Genomic DNA, 18,877 nt, shown 5'->3' with positions numbered 1-18,877 from the left:
GATAAAGGTATGGGAATGGAAGGAATGAAGGGAGCTAGAGGTCAGGATGTAGAATGCGTTAACAGTGCATATGTCCGTAATACTGAGGATGGCGGAGAGAGCTAGATGGAGAAGGTGCTTGTGTGTGTGTTGCTCACTACTTTGAGGCATACGAAGTAGTTTCTAGAAACATCTGGGAAGTGGGAATGAAAATGAGAAGGGTGAGCTCTGTTCAGGTATTATTCACTTTTCCCTATAGTACCTTTAAGCCCATTATGCAAAATAAATTTACCTCTAACATCAGCTTGCTTTCAGTTTGGTCGATTTTAATTGTTTTATTTTTTAAAGATTAGTATATATCAAATTCTGTAGAAGGCCAGTTGGAGCTCACTGAGTACTATGATTGTGATATGCAGGATTTCAGGACCTGCTTTTAGTTTGATTAGTCGCTGTGTCAGGGGAAGACAGGGACTGGACTTGTCCATCTACTGAGTCATCCGTTCAGACTGTTGAGTTGGTAAGATGCCAAGACAGCCAGGTTGTACCTAAATATTATTTTATACATTATTCTGCTCCACTCTTAAAATTTTTAATGTTTACTCATTTCTTAAACTTAGCCTAAGTCCTTCTTCATACCGAAACCAGTTTTCGTCTCTTTTTATTATTTTTCATCTCTTTTAAGTCAAATCACTGTTGTGAAAATAACGTATCTTGATTTCTATCCCCATCCAGTAGTTTTGTCAGTTTTGGTCTAATGGAATCAATCATATAGCATGTCTCTTTTGCTTATATTTATTCTGGTTTCTTTGACTTAATGTAATGTTTGTAAGATCAAATTACTATGGTTATACAATAGTTTGTTCACGTTCATTGTTTTACACTATTCTATTACAGGAATATTTCATGACTTATTCTTTCACCTGTTGATAGAGCATGTGGTTCTTTCCAGCATGTGGCTATTGCACAGGGTACTAGCTAAGGATATTCTTGTACATGTGTTTCAGTGAGCCTCTGTACATAATTCTGTTGGATTTATTCCTGAGAGAGAATGTCCTGGGTCATAAACTGTGCACATGTTCAGTTTCGATAACATTGCCAAAGTATATGACTGTCCCCTTTGTCCTGTATCACTGCCAGGTGTGTGCTGCTTTGAAATTTACATGCTTCAGAAAGGTTTTCATCTTTTTAAGGAAGATAACATAAGTTTCTATCGTTTTGTTTTGGCAAATAGATTATAGTGTATTTACTCAGCGGCCACCAGAGGAAGAAGTGCATTCAAAACCCTTTGATGAAATGGAGCAGAGCTTGCTTATTCTTTCTGAAACCAAGGCTTCTCTGGTGAGCACCATGAGTGTTTGGAAACAGCAGGTGTTTAAAATTGCAAAGTTTCACTTCCTTACCTTGAAACGTGAGAGCAAATCAGTGAGATCAGTGTAAGTATAACCGCTCTTCCGTCTGATGAGTTGTTTTCTTAAGGATACAAACTAGATTTACCATCTTAGTCTTTAAAATGTAGACATATGTAAATAATCTGTGTAGTTTTGAGAGATTAAAATGGCAATTTCACAATGTCAGAGAAAAAAATTATACCTCTGGTGATTTCATTGGATATCATTAGAGCCTTAACTCTTTTTTAAAACTAGCATTTTTTTTGGTCTCATCTATAAAATGAGGGAGTGACAAATAATTTTCTCTAATTGTGTAATTTTTGAATTACTGTCATTGCATTTAAATTTTATTTTGCATTTACATTTTTCACAATTGTTTTGCCTCTATTACTAATATTTATGACCATTTTTTGGTAAACAGCAGGAAGAATAAGTTTTATCCTTATTTATCAAGGTGAAGAAATGGAAATATAAAGAAGGGCTTATAGCGGGTAGAACTGGGATCAAAATGACGTCTTTTCCACTTAGCCGTGTCTCTGTCAGTTAGGTTCCCATGGGCTGCTAGACGCTGAATTATTTAGAAGTAACGTTAAGTACTTTTATACACCACGCTGTCTTGTTAGGTCCAGAATGGCGGTAGAAATAAAACTTAATAATCAAGAATAAGAGGGGCTTCCCTGGTGGCGCAGTGGTTGAGAGTCCGCCTGCCGATGCAGGGGACACGGGTTCGTGCCCCGGTCCGGGAAGATCCCACATGCCGCGGAGCGGCTGGGCCCGTGAGCCACGGCCGCTGGGCCTGCGCGTCCGGAGCCTGTGCTCTGCAGTGGGAGAGTCCACAACAGTGACAGGCCCGCGTTCCAAAAAAATATATGTATACATATATATATATATAAAGAATAAGAGTTTTGTTATATGTTTGAAATATGCTGAATTCATTTGCTTTTTGCCCAGACTTATTCAATATCAAAGAAATGTCAATCACGTATCTGATTTACTCCTGTGTCAGCATTAGTGAGAGAAAAACCTTTGTTTAAATCAGCATGTGTCCGTTTATTTAATTGAATACTACTCTCATAAAATACTCCCTGAAAAGCAATAAAAGAATCTCGGCTCCGGCTGCCATAACAACAGCAGAAGTTTATCTTCTGGCTTGAACAGCAGAAGTTTATTTTCCCACAGTTCCCGAGACTGGGAGTGAGGTCAGGGTCCACATGGTCGGGTCCTGTTGAGGACTTCTCCTGGCTTGCAGCTGGGCACCCCCCCCCCCGCCCCCTCGCTGTGTGTGCACACAGAGAAAGAGCCACCAGAGAGCTCTCTGGTGCCTCTTCTTCTCAGGGCACCAATCCCGTCATGAGGCCATGCCCTCGTGACCCCATCTGACCCTGATGACCTCCCAGAGGACTCATCTTCAGATGCCATCGCTTTGGGGCGTAGGGCTTCTGTGTATAAATTTGGGAGGAGGGTGACAGACATTCAGCCTGCTACAAGAAGTGTTCCATGGTCAAATCTGTATTGACCATGCATGTAGAAAATATTATAACTTACATTTCCTCTCTTAAAGATTTGTCCATTAGCATATAAAAACACATGAGCCGTTCTATGCTAAAGAAATTATTTCAACTTTGTTTAACTTGGAGTTTCCAAATATTTTTTAATCATGAATTTTGTTTTTAACCTAAAACACCCACTAACTTATTATGGAACTAGAGTTCAACGCAGTATGCTTCTGGCAGTGCTGATATAGGTCTACTTACAACAATTTAAGAATGACTTAAAATTATAGGGTTTCTGAAAATTATAAAATGCTGATGTGTGATAACCTAAGCTCTCTCTACCCACTGTTGTGACACCTGCCACACACACTGCAGAGATTTTTTGCAGGCTGAGATGAAAAGTTACCTGTCTCTGGTCTTCCCTGGTGGTGCAGTGGTTGAGAGTCTGCCTGCCGATGCAGGGGACGCGGGTTCATGCCCCGGTCCGGGAAGATCCCACGTGCCGTGGAGCGGCTGGGCCCGTGAGCCATGGCCGCTGAGCCTGCGTGTCTGGAGCCTGTGCTCTGCAACGGGAGAGGCCACAACAGTGAGAGGCCCGCGTACCGCAAAAAAAAAAAAAAAAAAAAGTTACCTGTCTCTCAGGTGGAAGGGCATTTTGAGTGGTTTATAGTAGAATTATGTGCTGGGCCAGCTGCACATTATGGTCCTTATAACTCACTGTAGAGGAGAAATGGAAATTGATGTGGTTAGGATGACATTTCAAAGATACCAGTCATCTGAAGTTTTCACTGTATTTTTATTTTCTTCACTGTATCTAAAATATTTTTGTATCATATATTTTCTAAAATATTTGGAGAGTACATAGGATAGAGGTAGGGCAGGAAATAGTTCCTTCAGGAGAATAAAGATATAAATGTGACATAATGTGTATTTTTTTTTTAAGTTATAACTACAGGTTTACATGCCCTATAAAAATGTCAGGGTGGCTCTGATCTAAAATATACTTTTATAACTTTTAATTTTATTATTGAATATTGGCTTTCTTTCCAATATTGTCATGAGACCATTTTGGAGAGTCGAATTTCTACTCCCAAGTGGGAATTTTTCAAGTTTTTTTTTTTCCTTTTCTTTTCTTTCTTTTTTTTTTTCTTTTTTAAATGAGTACCTTTTAACTGTCATGTGAAGGAAGATTGTTTTGTAGATTTATATATTAATGTGCCTTGAACTGTGTATTTTTTTTCCTTTCAGGTTGCTTCTGCTTTTAATTTTTTTCGCAGTTCAGATTTTTATGTTTCTGGTGCATCACTCTTTTAAAAATGCTGTTGTTCCTATCAAACTTGTTCCAGACTTATACTTCCTAAAGCCTGGAGATAAACCTCATAAATACAGAACAAGTCTGCTTCTTCAAAATTCTACCGGTGAGAGTATGTGCAGGTTTGTGAATGTGTGTTGGTGGGGCCTGGGGTGAGAGGTAGATACAGGCCAGAGATTTGGATTTTAGAAATATATATATGTTAAAGGCGTGGTCTGTGTCCATGAACCTAAATTAAGTAAAACTCCTCACTGATGCTGAGTAATATATTACAGAAATGAAATTTTGGTTTAAGTGTAGATGACAGTTTTTAAAATATTCTGATTTATACTGTATATAATCATAAAATTTCCATTTTTAAGAGTAGCGACATTATCCTCAGAGCAGCGTGTTTCATCTCAAAGTTTATGATGCGCAAAATAAACTTCAGAAGTTGAAAAACCCTCTTTAGAAAGAGTTACGGCATGTAATATTTATGCAGTTATATATCTAAATAGAAGTGTTTAAACAATTTTTAAGGACTATCTGAAAAACTAGAACTAAGGACAATTGTCTTAGAAATCTCTATGATCAAATACATTAAATCTGTAATGGATATTTTTGGACTTGCTATTGATTCTTTTTATTACATAATTAAATCAAATATGAAAGAAATTTTAAAACATATGGCTTTGCGCAAACCTCAGAATAAATTTTTAAAAACCTGATATAGGACTTCGATTTTCAAAATATTAACACCTAATTCAGAATTTGACGTGAATTAGATGTTTCTACACCATCTCCCATCTGTGTGGATAGTTTGTTGTCCCGAGGTTCTTGAAGAGGAAAGTGAGCTGCTCTGTAGTTTACAGTAAAGCAGACGCAGCTTCCTTTGCTTATCTTGCTGAACTGTGTTGGAAAGTTGCATTTCATACACCCTTTCTACACGCACAAATTCTTTGGAGTTTAACATTTCCCAACACTTCACCTGTATTCTAGTATCTTTCCTTTTTGATTCACTATTAACTGAAAAGCTTTGCCCGGTGTTAAAATAATAGTGATAGTTAGGGACAGTTACAGATGGCCGTTACAATCATCGCTCTTCAATTCTAGCTCTCTGTTTTTATTCTTTTGGAGGAAGAAGGTATTTAGTGATAGAAAACACTCTTGAATAGAAAACGTTATGTTTCTCAATTTATTGCTCCCAGTAGAATTCTTATTTTGGTTTTAATGTACATTTCACATTGCTGAAAGATAGTACTACATGGAGCCTTACACTCTGATATTGTGACTTTTTTTGTGTGTTTGGGGAATTGTACATTATCTCAAGTATTTCTGCTTGGTGTTCACTCTCACTGATCTGCAGAAATTATAGTATTTTCAAAGTTTTGTCCCATCTGTTAATTTTAAGTATTTCTAGTGTTGCTTACATCCGTCTGTCTTTCTATCTGTCTATCTCACATTTTCCTAGACCTTGTTGTTGGTCCTAAAGGCACATTTCCTTTAGTGTTCAGTGGTCTCTGTGTGTATGTATTGGGTGGTCTCTTATCCTCCTGGCAAAGCTTTCTGTTATCACAGGTGATACAGTTCCTTCAGTTATAATAGAGCCCTCTTCTCGAGAGGACAGAGCCTCTCTGGCATCTGGAAATGAGAGATCACTTAAGGCGCTAGGTTGGGAGTAGATGTCCTATCACTAGAAGCACCCTTCTTTCTGACACTCAGGTTTGTTGCTGAGTCTGAGCCACCGGCCGTGCTGCTCAGTTACTGCTAGTGTTTTCCTTTGTTTGGTTTTGATTTCTCTCCAAGCCACACTTGTCCGTCCTTGAATCCTGGCTTTTGTGATGGACAGAGAAGTGTTTCCACTCATCAGGCATGTTGGTATAGATTTAGACCTCGGACAGGATTCAGACTCTCCCCCTTAGCTCCAGGCTATTTAGAGAATATAGATGGAGACCTGGTTATGGGTTTTACTATTTTAAAGTAGTAACGCAGTTGACATTTATACTGTTTGTCTGTTCAAATCATGCAGCAGTCCTCCAGGGAGTGATGCCACGTAACTCCACACCCTGGCTCCCACCTCTCTGAGCGTGGCACGTTACCTTGTTATATAAAATTGCCAGATAGATTTGTATTCTTACTGTTTGACCAGATCTCACATATTATAGGTACACTCTGAATGCGAGTAATATCAGTAGCAGCGGCAGCAGCTGAAATTGGCACAGTAGCTGTGTGTCAAGCTCTGTTCTGAGGTCTGCGTGTCTGGACCTGGATTTGAATTCATGCTGACTGGTCCCAGAGCCAATGTTCTTAATCGTGTCTTAGCTAATGGAGAGAAAATACTTCTTCAAAAAGAGAGCTCTGGGCTTCCCTGGTGGCGCAGTGGTTGAGAGCCCGCCTGCCGATGCAGGGGACACGGGTTCGTGCCCCGGTCCGGGAAGATCCCATGTGCGGCAGAACGGCTGGGCCCGTGAGCCATGGCCACTGAGCCTGTGCGTCTGGAGCCTGTGCTCCGCAACGGGAGAGGCCGCAACAGTGAGAGGCCCGCGTACCGCAAAAAAAAAAAAAAAAAAGAGAGCTCTAAATGTTACTAAAAGCCTGTGTCTGTTTCTCATTTAAACTGATTCTTTGTTATTTGCTTATCTTCTAATACCAGACTCAGATATCAGTGATCTTCTTAGGTTTTTCACCACCCAGAACATAATGGTGACAATGTTTAATGACAGTGACTACGTGTCTGCCGCTCCGCACAGCGCAGCTTTAAATGTGATGCAGTCAGAAAAGGTAAGAGTCGTGTGTGGGATTAAGCTATTTCCTGTAAAATCAGTTGTTTGCTGATTTGACCTTATTAGTTGGAAATTAAAATTTACTTTTGGAAATAGCTGGCTGTGTTTACTTAGAATATATTTTATGCCCCGATGGAGGACCAATAAATAAAGCTCTGAAGAATTTAATTATTTTTATGTCATTTTTTTGTTTAAAATATCAAAATATCTAGATTCCAAACCAGGTTATTTTTATCTATCATTGAGTATTATTCCTATGATTTGTTGAACCCGTTTTCAGTACAGTTAGTGAGAGTTAACTTAGCTGGTGAGAGAAGCTTGGTACATAGCCATCATATAGTCATTTATATTTCTGTATACTGTATAATAACTCTATTTTTTTGAATTGTAGGACTATGTTTTTACTGCTGTTTTCAATGGTACTATGGTTTATTCTTTACCTGTATTGATGAATATCATTAGCAACTACTATCTTTATCATTCAAATGTGACAGAAAGCATCCAGATCTGGAATACCCCATTCGTTCAAGTAAGCAAACCTAAAAATAGGTGTGCGTATGTGCGTGTGTGCATAAAACAACTATTAAGAGCCAAGTGATAATAACCGATGAAATCTGTAGAAGTTCATCTTGTGACATCTCCTAGTCTTAAAGCTTGAGCTGGGGATGGTTCACATCCTGGGTTTAGGAGTCGGTGGTATGAGTTCGCTTCATGGTCAAGGAGATTCTGTCTTGGTACTGATATTTTTGTAAAGCATGAGTAGTTTTTATATTAGAGAAGAAAAATTTAGACAATTAAAAATGAATATTGTTCATCGGAAATCTACATGCTGGGTATTGAACCTTGAGAAGTCACCCAGTCATTTTTCCTCTAGGACAGACTGTTGGATTATAGATACGAAAAGCTACTTAAGTCTCCAGGAAAACAGTCAACATTTTTCTCTGAATACTAGTATTGTTTTCCATATGCTGAAAAATAAATGGACAGATATCTTTCGGTAATAGCATTTTCTGCTTTCTGTTGCCATACTGTTTTTCAAAAGCTTTACTGAGATGTACTTCAAACACCATCTGATTCACCCATATGAATGTACAATTCAGTGGTTTTTATTATGTTCATAGAGTTTTGCAACTCTATGTTAAAAGACGTGACATACTCTATCACTCTTGCTTTTGTGAGGCATCGTATTTCTTACATTTTGGGGGTAAAGCGGTACATAGTAGTAGTATCAGTCACCAATTTTGAGAATATAGGCAGAAGAGAGATTTTGGCTTCGTTTTGGTGGAATGGAGATATTGATTTCAGCTTTGAGCCTGTGGAGAGATTGGTTATCCTGGTGGCATTTGAAGGTATGAATCTGGAGAGATTTCTGGGCAGGAAATAAATATTTGTGATACATATTTATTGTGATAAATAAATATTGTGTCAGCATTGCATAGGTGATATAGAAATCATCATCGAAGTTGTAGATCATCCCTTGTGATTTTTGTTGCCGTTGTTGTGAAATATTTCAATCCTACAGAAAGTAAACAACTGTGTATATAGTACCCGTATATTTCAAATGTTAGTATCTTGTTTTTTCTTATTTATTAAAACGTTAAAGACACAGGTGAAACCTCCAGTGCATCCCTCCCCAGTCTTCTTTCCTCCACAGTTCAAAATGTTTAATTCCTGTGCACATCTTTATCATGTTACCACGTTTGTGTGTATCTGTAACTATTACAAAAGATCTTGCTTCTTAACATTTTCCATCAAACACTGACATACAACCATACCGTTGTTTAAAACCAGAGGGAAAGAGTGAGACTTTTTAAAGTTCCCTATTCACAGATATAATCTTGTTCACGTTCCACACTTTTTCCCCTTCAATGATGAGATTCTGTGTAATTGAGTCCAACTGTCATCTCATTAATCTCCACTTCTTGTGCTACTCAGCTTACACATTTGTCGGTTCTGTCTGGGTCTTCCACTGTAAGGTACGAGAGTTTGGGACAAATTCGACAACGTCATATGGCATGAATTAAGGAACTGGCTTTATTGCTAGAAACTCGGGACGCCGGGGCCGACAGAATGCAGCCTCTTTCCACATCATCCCGTGGCATGGAGAGTGGTTCTGGGTAGTTTGCATTTGGGGCACCAGCTGTTTACTAGGTTGTCTGGGAGCATTTTCTGTCCGCACCTGGATCCACAGGCCTATTGGAGTTACGGTCCCCACTGCTGGGAATAAGCAGCTCCTGGCTCCGTAGGAAGCTGAGCTCGGGTATGACTTTTCCCAGTGGAGAAAAGGGGGGTTCCTAGATCCCAGCTGGCTTGTAGTCCAGTCCAGGTACCGGTGAAGGCATCAGGGTCATTCTGAGAGAGCCACGTTCGTTGCCTGCGTAGAACCACTGGGAGACAGGTTAACTGTGCTTCACGGACAGTATAATTTTTAACTAAATGGTGAACCTTAATTAATATGCTGTATTATTCTGTGTACTTCCGTAAGAAAATGGAAGGACAGTAATTTGCTCAGGATCCTATAGCTACTTAATATGTCAAACTGGTACTATAGCCCGCTGACTCTGCCACCTGTTGCTTCATGTCGACTGCTGTCTAGGGTAGGTATCCTAACATGTTTCTTCGGGGGTTTTGATAGTCTTTTAGAAAGTAGTAACATGATATAAAGTGATTCCCAGTTCTATTTCTTATTCTGTGGTTGTCTTTCAGGGAATTACAGACATAGTTTTTAAAATCGAGCTGTATTTTCAAGCAGCTTTACTTGGGGTTATTGTTACCGCGATGCCACCTTACTTTGCCATGGAGAATGCAGAGAATCATAAGGTAATGACTCAGTTAAAAAATTACAGGTGCAGTTGACTAATAAGAAATCTTAGACAAAAAGTTAGCCTACCTTGTGTGAGTGCAAGACTTCTGTGCAATTATTATTTCAAGAAGTAAATGGAGTATAAATACGTTTATTACGGTAATAGTAGTAACTCTCACTTATTATTTGAGGACCTGTCACGTGCTGGGTGGTATTCCGTGGTGTGGATCTGGATTGTTTCCAGTTTTAACTATTATGAATTAAGATCCTATGGACGTTTGCTCTAGCTTTTTGTGTGAATGTAAGTTTTCATTTCTCCGGGATAAATGCCCGAGAGTATACTTGCTGTGTCGCATGTTTAGTTTTACAAGAAATTGTTGAGCTGCTTTTCAGGGTGGATGAGCCATCTTGCATTCCTACCAGCAATGTGTGAATGACAAAAGCATGGATTATCCAAAATCATCACGTTTGACGTGGTCTATGTTTTTATACTTATATTGAAATTTATATTTTCCCTCTTCTAATTCATTGAACACGAAAGTTGTCCATTTTTTAAATCATTTCTCTTCTTTGTCTTAACTAATATTTACAGCCCACTCTTCTCTTACCTCCTCTATGGCTAGCTCTTTCTTATAACACATTTAATTATTATGAACAGATGTTTCATAGATGACAAAAATCAACTGAATAAGATTGTTAGGTGTTTGGATTTATGAAAGATTCTTAAAATTTCAAATTAAATAACGAGAGGGTTAGGAAAACAATGATCATTTAAGTTTACTGTTTGTACACTTGCAAATGCTATTCCCTTGTGGTGATAAGAAACAGCTAACATTTGTTTATACACAGGAGTGTGTAAAAGGCTTTCCAATGCATCACAAGTACTTAAGCTGAAAGCCCTGTGTAAATCAGCAGGTACTTGGCCATTTATTAGTGTTTTCATGAAAGGTCAACATTTAAAAGTGAGAAACCTGTTTTTCTCTCTATTTCCACAGAATTTCCAAAGCAGTTATGTTTTGGCCGCTTACTGTTTGCACAGCTATAACCCCCATGACACCTTTTACTTTATTTTAGTTTTGTGTTTCTTAGCAGCACTGCTGTATCCTGATGCTGAAAAATTTTGTTGAAATGTTTACACCTCAGAAACAATGAGCCAGATTACAGGCTAGATAGAATTTCTATTTAGCTGTAGGAGGGCTTTTATTACCTGTAGACAGAATGTGACCTTTTTTGTTGATGTAAAATTAAAAGTTCTACAATCATTTGCTAGAGTTTTTCGTTTGCAAGATGTTTAAAATGACAATCAGTTTTTGCCTTTTTCTTTTTTTAGATCAAAGCTTACACTCAACTTAAACTTTCGGGTCTTCTGCCTTCTGCATACTGGATTGGACAGGCTCTTGTTGACGTCCCCTTATTCACTGTGGTTCTTACTTTGATGTTAGGCAGTTTATTTTCATTTCATCATGGATTATATCTTTATGCTGTCAAGTTCCTTTCTGTGGTAAGTTAACATCAGTTGTATTCGTGCTATTTATAAATAAAATGTTATTTTAAAAAGCTAGATCTTTATAAATGTGATAATTGTCTGATTGAGTAATGGTGACGTTCCAGAAAACAGAACCGACATCTGTTTAATTTTTGTGTACGATACCTATCATCAATGCAGTTTATATTGCCCTGAGTGATTTTTAAAAACAATAACTTTACCATTATGAACTAATTCCTTGAAACTGAGGTGGTCTTTCACGTACACTGCCTACTTGTATGTAATCAGGAATACTTAAACAGTCCTTCCTTTAAACGTCTTCTTGTCTCTGTGCCCAAAAATAATTTCACAGAGAAGAAGCTCTTTTATTCCATAATTTAAAGTATGGCTTCAAATACTAAGGAAGAGTGTGATTTGTATTCATATTCATATTCGTATGTCAATGACTGACACTAGATCCTTTCCTATGAATTATATTAGAAAAAAGCGAAAACAGAGCTTGGTAGGTTGGGGTTGCTGAAAGTCCGCTTAGGAGCTTTGCCAGAGGCCATCCTGACCTTACAGATTAATTTCCACCTTATAACTTAATAAACGTCTTTCTTAAAAATTTACAAAGTGCATTAAATGCTGTACGGTAAAAGGAAGCTAATAGTTGATGGAGATGATAAAGCCGTAACCAGCTATGCTTGCTTTTCATAATAACGTGGTAAGAGACAGTATTTTACTTGGCATAAAAAAAGAGCTACAAATAGTATTTAGTTTAAATGGCTTATTCAAGATTGTGTTAGCAGTTAAAAACATGAGCTTTATTGACTTAGGAGAAACTCCTCCAGGAACTACAGTTTCCGTTTTTTTGGAGCAATTTGCTGAGCAATAAAACTTGAAGAGTAATTATTCCCTAACGATGTAGTGTGACTGGTATTTTACATCATATGTACGGTTAGCTACTCATATTTTTAAATAAAAATACCCATTTCTGTCTTCCAGGTTTTTTGCCTTGTTGGTTATGTTCCATCCGTTATCCTGTTTACCTATATTACTTCTTTCACTTTTAAAAACATTGTAAATACCAAGGAATTTTGGTCATTTATCAATTCTGTGGTAAGTCACATTTTATATTATTTTGTCTCAGCTCTTCCTAGCGCGTTACTTGAAAGTCATGAACTCCTCTCACGGGTGTCCTGAAAGGGTTACTGTGTCTTTTCTAGGTGCAGAGCTTAGCTAGCTAGCAGCGTCTGTCAGTGTGTATATTCATCTTCAGCCCCGTCCACTCCATGAAGATGATATTTTGTTGCATTTAACAGCTAGCATGACAAGGATGCCAGCTACAAAAAACTGGTATTAGCGCTCTGACACTTTCTGGCTCAGTATCTGCTGGGGTTCCAGGTTTTATTAGAAGATTAAAGACATAGTTAATGCTGAGGCACCCAGTAAGTTTGTTTGAAATTGCTAAACACCTTTTCACTTGTTTTCTCATCTTTTTCTTTAGACAGCATTGGTTTGCATTGCAGTCACCGAAATAACTTATTTTATGGGATATACAGTTGCAGTTATTCTTCATTATGCTTTGTGCATAGCCGTTCCAATCTATCCGCTCCTAGGTTGCCTGATTTGTTTCATAAAGGTAGGTCTGTTAGGTGTTCTAGTATTTTTTAAAAAGGGTAAATAATTACTGCCTCATCTTTGGGATCTTAGCTCTTGTACTGAAGTAGTAAAAAAAAAAAAAATGTTGACTGCTAGTACTTGATTTAAATATTATTAATGTAGCAGTAAATGTAAAATTACTGCGGAATCGTTTCAAGCATGTTTCTAAACTGCAGATTCTCAAAGGAGAAGGACTGTGTTCATTACATGGTCTTTCATGCCCAAAACAATGTACATAAATTAGAAGTATGATCTGACTGCAGTCCATATGTGTTGGACTGGGGAGTTTGGGGGGAGTTTTTCAAGTGTACTGTACTGTACAGGGATGAGGAGCGATTTTTTTTCAAGAAAAAAATAGAGGAACAAATTAATTTTATTAAGCCTGGTTAATTGAAAACAATTTCTGTGGTTAGAAAAAAAATTAAGTGATGAATTAATTTAGGACGATTGCTGATTAATTCTACTGACACACCTCCTTACCTCTCTCCCTTCCCTTTTTTTGGCTTAAGTTTATAATTTATACCTGCTCTGATAGGCATATTTTGGGGTGAGGAAGATTTTAATCTAACTACAAAACATGGCTATAAATATTAACAGGTAGCTAATTTATAAAGAAGACGTGTTTGCTGTTAAATACATGTTTTTCGTTTTAATTGAACGTTTCTACACATCGCAGCTAAAAGAAAATTGGTTCCTCTGCGCACAGCGCTTCTGACACCAAACGTGTGGGTTTTCCCTGACATTCAGCAGTTCTGACACTGACCAGAGTTAGCACAGACCCCACGGGTTCAGGGCTCAGTCCCGCAGGCAGCCCCCCGCTTCAGATTCCAGTCACGGGTCGTGGGTCCCCAGGCCACCCACGTTCTGTCTGACTTGGACCCCTTGCAGGGGGTCAGTACTTTGCTCTAGAATTGGCTGGCAGGGCCCAGAAAGGTCCCAAGGGCAAAGCTCCTGTCCCTGTGCAGTTCGGAGAGAGTCGTCCTCCCAGCATGTTAGAGGCTTTGTGGAGGTCCCATGACCTGGGCAGGATGAACTAATCAGTCTCCACGCTCTTCTCCCCTCCCTGGTGGTGGCACCTGGGGCCGGAAGTTCCAGCCCTCTAGTCTGGCTGGTCCTCTGTCAGTCAGCCTCCATCCTCCTCTGAGAGTCCCCTCATTAGCATAGACTCAGCTGAGGTTGAGAGGGGCTTGTTTTATACAATGAGAGACACTCCTGTCCCCTCTGTCACTCAGGAAATTCCAAGGGTTTTAGAAGTTCTGTGCCAGGAACTGTGGTCAAACACCACATTTCATTATATCACAGTATCACAACCACATATAAATTTTCAAAACGTTTTGTCTTAGATTTCTTGGAAGAATATGCAGAAAAAAGAGGACACCTACAACCCATGGGATCGTCTTTTGGTGGCTGTTATATCGGTAAGAAATAGCTGTGTTAGCATGTTACCTTATGAGTGGTTTGGTCATATGGTTTTAACTCTCTTTTTAGTTTTTATTCCATTGCATAAAAATGAAGGTGCATAAGAAGTCAAGTGTGTTAGTTAATGCTAGCTAATATGCATTTCACTTACTGAATACATCCACTTTAATGTACTTGTTTTTTTCACGTCGTTAATTCTATTTAATGATAATTCTGGCTTCCATAGAAGCAAAAACAAAGCTTTTTTAAAATTATAATTTATGAAGCTGACAACAGATGAACTTTACAGAGGTAGAAAAGTATGTGAAGGGTCATTTTACTAAAAATCAACCTTGGTTTGTATTAACATTTTTTCTTTTTTTTTTAACATCTTTATTGGAGTATAATTGCTTTACAATGTCAAGTTAGTGTCTGCTGTATAACAGAATGAATCAGCTATATGTACACGTATATCCCCATATCTCCTCCTCCCTCTTGCGTCTCCCTCCCTCCCTCCCTATCCCACCCCTCTAGGTGGTCACAAAGCACTGAGCTGATCTCCCTGTGCCATGCGGCTGCTTCCCACTAGCTATCTATTTTACATTTGGTAGTGTATATATGTCCATCCATTAACATTTATTCTTAACTCATTGTATGACATGCAAAAAAAAATTGTGATGAAGTTTTTCAGTGATGGAAAGGAACCTGATGTATGTGGTTTTGGTTCTGTTGGTACACGGGGAAAAAAAAAAAACCAAAATAATTCAGTCACGAGCTGTAACCTGTTTTCCTTTTAGCCTTACCTGCAGTGTGTGCTGTGGATTTTCCTCTTACAGTACTACGAGAAAAAATATGGAGGCAGATCATTAAGGAAGGATCCCTTTTTCAGGTCAGTTTTTTAAATTTCAGGTTTAATTTTTTAAAATTCTAATTTTTCTTTTTTACTGTATTGACAGAGTTGTGCAGCCATCACCATAATCTGATTGCAGGTCGTTTCCATCACCCCCAAAAAGAAACCTTGTGTCTGCTGGGCACGTCCTTCCCCCGCTCAGCTGGCCCCCAGCCCTGTGTAACCACTGACCTACCTTCTGTCTCCATAGATCTGCGTATCTTACACATTCCTTTAAATGGAATTATGCAAGGTGGGGTCTTTTCTCGTCTGGCTTCTTTTACTGGGGCATAACGTTCTGGAAGTTCATCCACGTTGTAGCATGTAGCAGTACCTCATTACCTTTTTGTTTGTTTTTGCTGAGTAATATTACATTGTAAGGATATACCACACTTGATCTATTCATCGGTTGGTTGGCATTTGAGCTGTTGCCACTTTTTGGCTACCGTGAGTCATGCTACGATGCACATTTGGGTGCAAGTATTTGTGTGGACGTATCTTTTCATTTCTCTGGGGAGGATACCTAGGAGTGGAATTGATGGGTCATTGTGGTAGCTTTATGTTTAACCTCTTCAAGAACTGCCAGACTGTTTTCCACAGTGACTGCACCATTTTACTCCTAGGAACGGATGAGGGTTCTGTTTTCTTCACGTTGTTGCCCATACGTGTTATTGTCGTTTTGATGTTAGCTGTTCTCGTGGGTGCACATTAGTGTCTCATTGTGGTTTTTATTTGCACTTCCCTGATGATTCATGATGTGGAGTGTCTTTTCATGTGCTTATTGTTCATTTTTGTATCTACTTCGGAGACATGTCAGCCTGAATCCTTTGCCCATTTAAAAAATTGGGTTGTCTTTATATTATTGAATTTTGAGGTTTTTTTAATATATTCTGGTTACAATCTCTTATCAGATATATTTTAAAATATTTTCTCCAAGTCTGTGCATTTTTTTTCAAAGGATGTTTTAAATTTGTAGAAGAGTTATTTCTTGAAATATGGCCATTGGCACCAAATTGGTTCTGAATTTCTTTTTTATATTTCTCACGTATTTGTTTATTTGCTGAATATTCACATTCTGGAGAAAACTGGCAAGTATTGGAAAACGTATAGTGGTTATTCACTAGCCACTGGACCCGCCCCTCATCCATTGAGGCAGAGTGTCTGGCTCTCCTTCTGTGTCTTTGCCTTTATTCCTGCTCTCGTTTTGGGGGAGATTTCAGCATCCACACAGGTAACCCTTCCAACATCGTGACCCCTCAGTTTCTGATTTTCTCCAAGCCAGTGACTTTTGTCTCTGTTCCCCTTCACCCTCTGTTTGCATCAGAGCCATTGATGATGCTACACACTCATCCCGTAGAAACTCAGCTCTGTTTTAACGCTGTTTGGCAGCCCTACGCCTTTACCTACTCAGCAGCTTCCTATCTTTTTCTTTTTTTTTTTTTATTTACTTATTTATTTTTTGGCTGAGTTGGGTCTTCGTTGCTGTGTGTGGGTTTTCCCTAGTGTGGCGAGCAGGGGCTACTCTTTGTTGTGGTGCGCGGGCTTCTCATTGCAGTGGCTTCTCTTTGTTGCGGAGCATGGGCTCTAGGCACACGGGCTGCAGTAGTTGTGGCACACGGGCTCTAGAGTGCAGGCTCAGTAATTGTGGCTCACGGGCTTAGTTGCTCCGCGGCATGTGGGATCTTCCCGGGCCAAGGCTCAAACCCATGTTCCCTGCATTGGCAGGCGGATTCTTAACCACTGCGCCACCAGGGAAGTCCCCTCCTATGTTTTTCTTTTCCATAGTTCTCGCAGGCCTTCTCTGTATCCCTCAGATTCTCAGAGTCACCTCAGCTCACCTCACTTCTTACTTCTCAGTGGGTGATCGTGCCATCTGTCTCAGGAAACAGAAGCACCTGATTATAAATTATAAAATGTGTACACACTTGTCCACGTCTTTCGGCACTTTTGCTTTTTCCCAGCCCCAGAGGAAGGTGTCCCCCTTGTTATCCAAGTCTTCCTGTGTTCTGTCTGCTTAAGGATGTTGCTCAGTCAGCTCTCTCTTTCTGTGTCTTTCCCTTTTGGATCTTATTAGGGTATATTTCCCTTTGGGAGGGGGTCGCCTTCCTCCCATATAAAACAAAGTACTCATCAATCGCATTGAAACCTGAGTCCCTCTCTAGCTCTTATCCCCTCTCTTTCCTTTTTTCTTTTTGATCATATGTATATTTTTTATTTTTTTAGCGTTTTTATTGGAGTATAATTGCTTTACAGTGGTGTGTTAGTTTCTGCTGTATAACAAAGTGAATCAGTTATACCTATACATATATCCCCATATCTCTTCCCTCTTGCATCTCCCTCCCTCCCACCCTCCCTATCCCACCCTTCTAACTGGTCACAAAGCACTGAGCTGATCTCCCTGTGCTATGTGACTGCTTCCCACTAGCTATCTGTTTTACATTTGGTAGTGTGTATATGTCTGTGCCACTCTCTCACTTCGTCCCAGCTTACCCTTCCCCCTCCCCATGTCCTCAAGTCCATTCTCTAGTAGGTCTGCATCTTTATTCCAGTCTTGCCCCTAGGTTCTTCATGACATTTTTTTTTTTTTAAGATTCCATATATATGTGTTAGCATACGGTATTTGTTTTTCTCTTCTGACTTACTTCACTCTGTATGACAGACTCTAGATCCATCCACCTCTCTACAAATAACTCAATTTTGTTTCTTTTTATGGCTGAGTAATATTCCATTGTATATACATGCCACATCTTCTTTATCCATTCATCTGTCGATGGACACTTATGTTGCTTCCATGTCCTGGCTATTGTAAATAGAGCTACAGTGAACATTGTGGTACATGACTCTTTTTGAATTATGGTTTTCTCAGGGTATATGCCCAGTAGTGGGATTGCTGGGTCATATGGTAGTTCTATTTGTAGTTTTTTAAGGAACCTCCATACTGTTCTCCATAGTGGCTGTATGAATTTACATTCCCACCAACAGTGTATGAGGGTTCCCTTTTCTCCACACCCTCTCCACATTTGTTGTTTGCAGATTTTTTGATGATGGCCATTCTGACCGGTGTGAGATGATATCGCATTGTAGTTTTGATTTGCACATTTCTCTGATGATTAATGATGTTGAGCATTCTTTTATGTGTTTGTTGGCAATCTGTATATCTTTTTTGGAGAAATGTCTGTTTAGGTCTTCTGCCCATTTTTGGATTGGGTTGTTTGTTTTTTTGATATTGAGCTGCATGAGCTGCTTGTAAATTTTGGAGATTAATCCTTTGTCAGTTGCTTCATTTGCAAATAATTTCTCCCATTCTGAGGGTTGTCTTTTCGTCTTGTTTATGGTTTCCTTTGCTGTGCAAATGCTTTGAAGTTTCATTAGGTCCCATTTGTTTATTTTTGGTTTTATTTCCCTTTCTCTAGGAGGTGGGTCAAAAAGGATCTTGCTGTGATTTATGTCATGGAGTGTTCTGCCTATATTTTCCTCTAAGACTTTGATAGTGTCTGGCCTTACATTTAGGTCTTTAATCCATTTTGAGTTTATTTTTGTGTATGATGTTAGGGAGTGTTCTAATTTCATTTTTTTATATGTAGCTGTCCAGTTTTCCCAGCACCACTTATTGAAGAGGCTGTCTTTTCTCCATTGTATATGGGCAGAACACTCCCAAACTCATTCTACGAGGCCACCATCACCCTGATACCAAAACCAGACAAAGATGTCACAAAAAAAGAA

At 39.0% G+C, this 18,877-nt stretch overlaps 1 protein-coding gene across 4 annotated transcripts in view; it reads left to right on the top strand.

Moving 5' to 3' along the window:
• Positions 1-18,877, top strand: part of ABCA5 (ATP binding cassette subfamily A member 5) — a 65,285-nt gene that overhangs the window by 33,841 nt on the left and 12,567 nt on the right. For 3 of the 4 annotated variants that reach the window (XM_027080509.1, XM_027080510.1, XM_027080512.1), the window contains exons 19-28: positions 1,211-1,412; positions 4,109-4,278; positions 6,805-6,932; positions 7,326-7,463; positions 9,641-9,754; positions 11,068-11,238; positions 12,211-12,324; positions 12,713-12,847; positions 14,211-14,285; positions 15,063-15,154. In XM_027080509.1, coding sequence (XP_026936310.1) covers positions 1,211-1,412; positions 4,109-4,278; positions 6,805-6,932; positions 7,326-7,463; positions 9,641-9,754; positions 11,068-11,238; positions 12,211-12,324; positions 12,713-12,847; positions 14,211-14,285; positions 15,063-15,154 — 1,339 coding nt within the window. The remainder of the gene's footprint in view (positions 1-1,210; positions 1,413-4,108; positions 4,279-6,804; positions 6,933-7,325; positions 7,464-9,640; positions 9,755-11,067; positions 11,239-12,210; positions 12,325-12,712; positions 12,848-14,210; positions 14,286-15,062; positions 15,155-18,877) is intronic. The other variant, XM_027080511.1, reaches the window with a different exon arrangement.

This window comes from Aethalodelphis obliquidens, unplaced genomic scaffold, assembly GCF_003676395.1.
Source record: "Aethalodelphis obliquidens isolate GAN/ISIS:26980383/991018 unplaced genomic scaffold, ASM367639v1 scaffold44, whole genome shotgun sequence".
NCBI lineage: Eukaryota > Metazoa > Chordata > Mammalia > Artiodactyla > Delphinidae > Aethalodelphis > Aethalodelphis obliquidens.
The sequence above is the reverse complement of the archived record's forward strand: the minus strand, read 5'-3'. Positions and strand labels throughout refer to the sequence as shown.